At 38.6% G+C, this 7712-nt stretch overlaps 1 protein-coding gene across 1 annotated transcript in view; it reads right to left on the reverse strand.

Moving 5' to 3' along the window:
* Positions 1–915: 915 nt before the first annotated feature.
* The window catches only part of LOC104546107 (dedicator of cytokinesis protein 10-like), a gene marked incomplete at its 3' end in the record, with an annotated part of 27568 nt that continues 20771 nt past the window's right edge, over positions 916–7712 (reverse strand). Inside the window, exons 7-9 of the mRNA XM_010191400.1 lie at positions 4276–4459; positions 2545–2630; positions 916–999 (exon numbers count right to left, since the gene is read on the reverse strand). Coding sequence (XP_010189702.1) covers positions 916–999; positions 2545–2630; positions 4276–4459 — 354 coding nt within the window. The remainder of the gene's footprint in view (positions 1000–2544; positions 2631–4275; positions 4460–7712) is intronic.

Below are 7712 nucleotides of genomic sequence, written 5' to 3' on the forward strand. Positions count from 1 at the left end.
AAGCGCACATTGCTGGCTTGTGTTGAGCCTGCATATATTAAACAACCTCATATTTTCAGACTATAACAACACATTTTAAGATTAGATTTCAGACCTTTCCCCTCCTTTCCCCTTATTTATACACCAAACACCATTTCAATTCAGTTAATATTTTTAATAATAGCACTCCAGTTGATTGACAAGAGGTTCAAGTTTGAATGGATACTGATGTAATGTCAATGCAGTCTTCTTTTTAATTAAAATACACTCTCCAGTTAAATCACCAGCAAATGTACATTCAGTGAAAGGAGTAACATTCTTTGAACCGTGAACTCTGACACCAATGATAAGCAAGCTGAAGATAAAAAGAAAAGCAACATGCGCTACCCTACATTTCCAGCGAAACTTTTTTTTTCCCCACAAATAGCCTTTTGTACCTACTACCCTACATTTCCAGCTAAACCTTTTTTTTCCCCACAAATAGCCTTTTGTACCTCCAGCTGTACCTTCTTCCCATTGCTTTTTATATCAATTCACATTTCTGTAGTCAAATTCAGTGTAATGAATAAAACCACTGCTCTCGTAACATTCCAAGAGATGGTTCTGCTTCTGTAGTATTTTCAGTTTGCTTTAATGATTGAAATCTTAGCTAGACTGGACTAGATGACCTCCAGAGGTCACTTCCATCCATCAACCATTCTGTGATCCAATAGGGGTGCAGTCTATACAGAAATCCCTACGGACTAGAGATAGCTCCCCTCACCCTTCAAAGCTGAACTGTCGGATATACCCAGTTGCTTGTTGAACTCCAGTCCACTCCAGTGGCTTAGCTAACCCAGTCAGCTCAGACCACCTGTTTTTTAAAACTTCTAAATATATACATCTATATATATAGATAGATAGATACAGATATATAGATATATAAAAATTACTTACTGTTATATCAGGATCCAAAGAGAAAAGATTTAGTCGCTCTGCATTTCGAGAGGCTTTCACCGTTTCTTCTGTTTCTGCGATGTACTGTGGTGACAGATAATAAATTAGTTTTCTGCCCAAGAACAGAAATCCAGAGTTGTTAGACTTCCAAATGCATGATCAATGTTTCACTTGTAACAACACTTCTCATTTCTGCAGTATTTCTTCCAAAGTATCTTCAAACACTCTTTGAAGGTTATATGCTTGTGAAGCACAGATTTTCAGGCCATGATATACTTCTAAGGAACCCCAAAATAGATCAGTGAAGTAATACAAGTTCGTACATGTTACTAACAAATCTATTGTGTAAGATGTCAGAAGAGTGGATGTTGTTCAGGTCCCATTCAACATTTTGCATTTATCACAACAGCACGATGCTGCTGATACACATTAAGTAGCATGCAGAAGCAGCACAGCAAGACCATGAGCTCTGTGTTCACTTCCTAAAGCGCCCACAGGCTGACTTGCAGAAGCAGGTCCTGATGGGGAGACCTGATGGGTCAGGAGATTTACTTGCCGTGGGGGTGAGGGACAGGCCACAGATCACTGCTGCAGCCAAGCCTATAGAGCAAGGCGGGGGGCACAGGAATGAACCATATAAAGGGCAATACAAGCATCACACAACATACAGACCATCTATTTTAGCCTTGCAGGCTACCAGTGGTCTTTGAGATATCGTTAAGATACCTTTGAAATATTTGCATTAATCAAACCATTGGAAAGTGTCCTTTCACAGACAAGATGATCAGATAATACTGCTGTTCTTCATACAAAAACTCAGTTACATTTTATCCGGTTGGTTGGTTGTTTTGCATTGATTTTGTGCTTGGGTTTGTTTGATTTGGTTTTCTTTTTAATACCAGGTGACTACTTCATACGTATCAACACAACCTACGGTAAAATGTAGACTATACTCTGTCCTCACTTGCATATACAGCTTTCAGCTCAAATCTGTGGGAGTAACATCCCTCAATAGCATTTGGCTGTGTAGATATAAAGTTTCTATAGTAGCTCACTGACAGAAGATTACGAACAGTTCATACATCTGTTTAAGAAAAAGCAGTGAAATATTTCCAATCTAGCCTGTCATCAGAAAAGTTTCTTAGCACCATCTACAATTATCTCACCCACATGAAGCAGGTCATGAGATGCAGAGGACAAAACACCTCCCCTGATACCACATGCATCTTTCAATGAAATTACAGAAGATGATGAACAGTTCACAGCTCATTTCCTTGCAAGTCACACAGGAAATCTCAGCTCTCCAAGGGCTGAAATGCAGTTAAAAAGAGTAAATATTTCACAGATAACTGCAGGGACCAGATGCTTACTGACTTTGCAGGACTAAATCAAACCACTCTAGGGAGCACCTACCTTCTTTAAGTCCAGTTAAGTTTTTCTCACTTAAGCAAAACTACCAGTTGTTCAGAAAGAAAACTATTCCTGCTATTTGTCATGGCTCTAACAATCACAGTGGACTGGCTGTATTTTCAAACCTTTCACAATATTAATGATAATCTGTTGGCAGGCATTTTTCAGCTAGTTAGAACTTTCCACTAAGCTTATAAAGATAAATATAACATCCTTTACTTTCGAGAAGTCTGGGTGCAAGTTGTTCTCTGAAGAATCAGTCTCTTCCTGAGTGCAATCGCAAGTCAGTGAAACTTCTGCAGGGTCTTGAAAAGAAGAAATATTTAATTACACAGATGTTTTTATTATACTGACTATTATTGCTGGGTTTAAAAAAAAAAAAAAAAAGAGAGAAAATCTATCCTCATGCTGTTTTACTCCCTGTCACCAGGCTAACAAATGGAAGAGATACTAATGTAAACCTCTGTCCTCCTCAACCTCATCTCCCACTAGTGCTTACTGTAACTTAGTCTACATCTAAGCTTTCAAACAAGAGGCCTGAGTCTACTCAGTGAAACATCTGACTCATTCATCCATGACAAATACTCATTGCCCACAGCAAAGACACCTTCCTTTGCTTTCTCAGTCCCTTCCGAGGCAACACTGATGGTTTATGTCAACAGAAAGACTCTGGACTCTCAGTAAAGGGAGTCTTCAGTGAGACAGGCGGGACCTGACTTGCTCTTTGGGAAGGGGAGGGTTATAGCCTGGACTCCTTGATCTGCAAATCTGTGGATCCAGAAAACAGCCCTACACAACAACCCCTTTGCTTTACTGAGCTCGCTAGGCACTGTTCTGCTTTCACTAGGTAATTCAGCCCAATGTGAAATAAGTCATTACAGCCATTTAGAGCTCTTCTGCCAAGAAAGCATCCTGCCTTTGACAAGTTAACTCCCTATCACATTCCTGTTGCTTGTTACCAGGGTTTTTACCAGTAGAAACTTCTGTTTTCTGTTAGCCTTATGTCTTTGACCTTTTACGCACATATTTCTTCCTGTTTCATTAATATCCCTTATGGGTGGAATTTTCAAAAGTACTTCTCTGATTCTGAAGTGCAAATCTCCTGTGACTCCAAATTATAAAAACATCTTTGGCTATACAAGGAGTATCCTGCTCCTCCGAAATCAGAATTTATTATAAACACCAGGCTAAAGCCTTCAATTAGCTCTGAACTTCCCCAAGAGTCAGATGCATGTGGATTCAAACCTTTGATTCAGCTCAGAGCATAAGTAGTTCAAATTTGTATTAAGGTTTCAAGTGCTTTCAGTCTTAGAATTTCAGCTGGGGTTCATCCAAACTGAACATGGATTCATTATGTGGAGGAATGAGTTACTGCCACATGAAGAGTGCAGTATAACAGAGCATCCAATTCTTTCTTCCACAGTGAAAGCATAATTATAAACAAACTCACAAAAGCAAGAAATGAAAAGTCAGTAAGCTTCCAGGGAAAGAATAGGATTTCTTTTAATTATTAGCTCCAGATTTTTAAAGAAAACAAAACACTGGGAAAAACTGATCTAACCTCTCTCCAGCACAAAACTCTTTAAAACCTTCAGACTCTCAAGACAGTAAAACACTAAGTACTAGCAAGGTCATTGACAGAGAGGACTATACTTGAAAGAGCTGCATATGCAAAGCAGAGCCACACAGCTCCTGCTGACTTCGTGGGGAGCAGCTTTACCTCCCCCACAGCCTTCTGAAAATGATCTGTGGGGAGTTAGCTGACATTGCTCAGGGACTGCCAAAAGACTGGTGCAGCTTCATCAGAAATCAATAGGTGCAGAATCCATTACAGGCTCAGGCAGTTAAAATGATTCCATAGTGATGTCTGAAGGTCCGTTTTATTGCATTTGATTAAAAAAACCCCAACAACAACAAAAAGCAACAATGCAAGAGACTATTCACTCTCACCAAGTTTCAGATCAGTAAGATCTGCGCTCTTCCTCTCCTGAATGTTTCCCTCTGGATTTATTTGCAGTATTTTGTTGAGAATGAAAATCCAGTCATCCATATCCTGCTCATTTTCAGCTGCCAGCACAAAGTATGTGAGGTCATTCATTTTCAACTCAAAGGCATGTTTCCTAAGCCTGTTGTTCTGTTGGAACAAAAGAAAAAGAAAAATAAACACTAGAACTAATTATAACAAGGCACTGAAAAAGGCATCCATAAGATGGACTTGTATACGGCTACTCCGTAAAAATAACACTCAAGCAAAATTCAGTGACTTTAAAGAGCATCCAACTAGTGCGATATTAACACAAGTATGTGTCAATTTATTGTTGGGTCTTTGTGCATCTAAAATCTTCCATGGCAAAACATAAGTCTCCTATTTAGTCACGGAAATCTAAGACTATGAAGAGTAACACTTCAAACTAAAATAGGGAGTACCTCTCAGTGATGAAAGACCCCTGACGGAGAAGTACAGAACTGCTACATGAGATGTAGTTGTCTGGAGAGAACACCTCTAAAGCCCAAGTCTCCTAAACCTTAGCAGCACACCAGACACTCAAAGAGACACTAAGTGGTACCAAGTCATATGAATATGTGATTGATGGGAACAGGACCGAGCTCATCAAATCCAAACTAGCAAGCAAGCAAAGTCAGCATGTGGTCATCCTTGACTGCTGAGGTTGGAGCTGAATAGGTCAAAGCTAATTGCAAACAATTTCTAAAATCTTCTATTTCAAGATATTTACAGATACTGCTGAAGAGCTACGTTTTGGTAACAGATTCTGGGCATCTAATGAAGTTAGACATTGTGGTTAGAACGAAAACACTTCTACATACTTTTACACTTTTTATATTTTTCTGAAAGAGATTCCGGATGGTATGAGTCTAAACATGGAGCAGAAGTTGATCAGGAAATCTCTCCAGAAGACTGCAATAGGACAAATTCCTCCATGTGAAAAGATTATAATGGGTACTTCCCACTGCAGCCTTTGTAGTAGAAGAATTTTAAAAATGACAGAGGCAATTTCAACAATTCTTTGCAGGAAGCAGAAGGTGAGTCCAGTCATTGCAATGCTATTCTTTTCAAGTATGGATTAAGAACCAATGCCCAGTATACTGCACATAGACTGAGTTCCAAGATCCATTCTGTACCACCAGATTTTCCCTGCAGTAGATGGTTCATCCCTCAATTTCTGGGAGAAGAATTAACAGGTGCTTAGTTACTGAAACAGCTCAACAAGATGAAACAAAGTGATGTGATCTAATATAATGCACTTCACTCCTCAAGTTTATCAAATTAGTCAGGCTTTTATATTTTAGTCTTATGGAGGCAGTTGCCTATTTGTCTCTCCTTGCTTAAGTCTGACAGAACACTGATGCGTCTTACCCCATAATACTTCATCGAACTTTTACAACCACTAACTATGGACATCAGTGACACTGTTTGCCTTTCAATATACCAGAAGATTGACATCGCTTTATTTACACATCTAATCTTAAAGTGATGCTGACAAATGAAAACCAATTTATCCCCCCCGTAACTGGCCAATTCACTCAATTTGTTTCTTCTTTAGTAAGTCTCAAATAAAATGACAATGGTATCCTGTAGTTCTACAGACTATAACTATTTCTCAGTACAGTCTTATATCAACAAGATACTAAGAATAGCTTCTAGGCCAGATGGTAAGATGATTATGGTATTTTTATTTAAGAGGAACAGAGGCAAAATCTGATACTGATTAGCAGAGGAGGAGACCAAGAACCCAAGACACTGAGAATAAAGTTCCAAAAACGTTTCTTTTTCCAGCAGCAGAGATGATTTAGAAGATTCCTACTCAATCTGTTGTTAATCACTTGCTCCAGACCTGCTATTACATGTCATGACCCACCTCAGAAATCAGTAAAGTCTGAACAATGCCTTCTGCAGCTACTCAGGCCAACAGAGTCATTCAACCCTTGGCTTTTCAAGCTGGCTTGGGATTGTGCGTGTATATGTGCGCACGTGTGTGTTATTTCTTAGTTCTGCTACTGGAAATCTGCTTGATAGGAAATAGTTTCCCTTTCAAGAACTTTATTGAGGTGAATATTCTTTCAGGGATATAAACGTTAGTTCACCCAACACAGGGTAAGAATAGGCACTTGGTTCTCAGGTGTCCAATATTTTTCTTGATCCTGAAATAACTCTGCTCTTCCAATCACTGCATACATTCAAATTAATATAAAACAAGGACTAAAATTTCACTGAAACCTGTTTTTATTGATATAACATGAGGGCTTGACAAAGAGCTAGAACTTGAACAAAACTATGCCAAGATTCTTAGATAGTGGCCACTCAAAACTTTCCGAGATAGATTATTTGTACAAGTGGATTATGTATACCCATTTATGCATATTCTGTAAAGAAAAATGCTACCTTTCTATTTATCCTCAGAAGGTACAAAGATCATTAAAATGAAGGCACTTCTTGTCTATATTATGTACTTCCCCTTACAGACATGGCCAAGACATTTAAATCAGGTACTGAAACACTATCAGACATTATCTAATAGAGGAATACATTTCACGTGCTGAATCTTAAGAACATTAGGGCAGGAAAACTTCAATATCCACTTTTTCATCTGCGCTTCAGACTTCTGGCAAGCAGATGAGATCTACAGCAAAGTGTTTGTTTCAAATCTAAAGTCAACTATTGTCCTCCTGATCAGTTAACAGGAAAAAAAAGGAAGTTCCATTTCTCAGTTTGCTTCTCTGTAAGTCTTTCCATATGGCACACGGATCTCGAGGTTGACTTGTAATCTTAAACACTTAAATTCAAGTTTAAGATTTCTTCCAGAAGGAAATAATACAAGATTCAAAAATAAACTGTGAATGAGCTATAAATGAAACATCAGGCTAATCTAATGCCTGCAGGGTCATTCTTCCAAAATAGCAGAAGTGTTTAGGAAGTATTTTGTATTTTATCTGGAGACGATCTCTCCAGGATGTTTACTACAATTTAAACATCCAACCTCTATGAAATAGGAACTCAAAGTAATTCATAGAGAGTTAAATGATTTATGGTGGTATTAAAACTCATTAAATCAGAACTTTCACATCACAGTTTTCCTCTGAATCTTCAGTTTTACCCAACTCTTCAGTCACATTCTATGGTCTCTCTGCACTACGGCAACTCTAAGTCAGGTTTTGGCTATCAGCCCTATGGTTCCAAGTTCATCACAGACTTTGACAGCTGATGATACTTGCACTGTTACCCCCTTGGCTAAGACTCTCACTTCTTGCTAGTGAAGATAACTCATAAATTTGTGCATCCTATCCTAAATGTTAAGCAAAGAACAATTACAAAACCTGGCGGTAGGCAAGAGGATACAGTTCAAACAGTCTGGGATAATTTGCAGGAA

The sequence above is a fragment of the Mesitornis unicolor genome, unplaced genomic scaffold (genome assembly GCF_000695765.1).
Source record: "Mesitornis unicolor isolate BGI_N332 unplaced genomic scaffold, ASM69576v1 scaffold17729, whole genome shotgun sequence".
Classification (NCBI taxonomy): Eukaryota; Metazoa; Chordata; class Aves; order Mesitornithiformes; family Mesitornithidae; genus Mesitornis; species Mesitornis unicolor.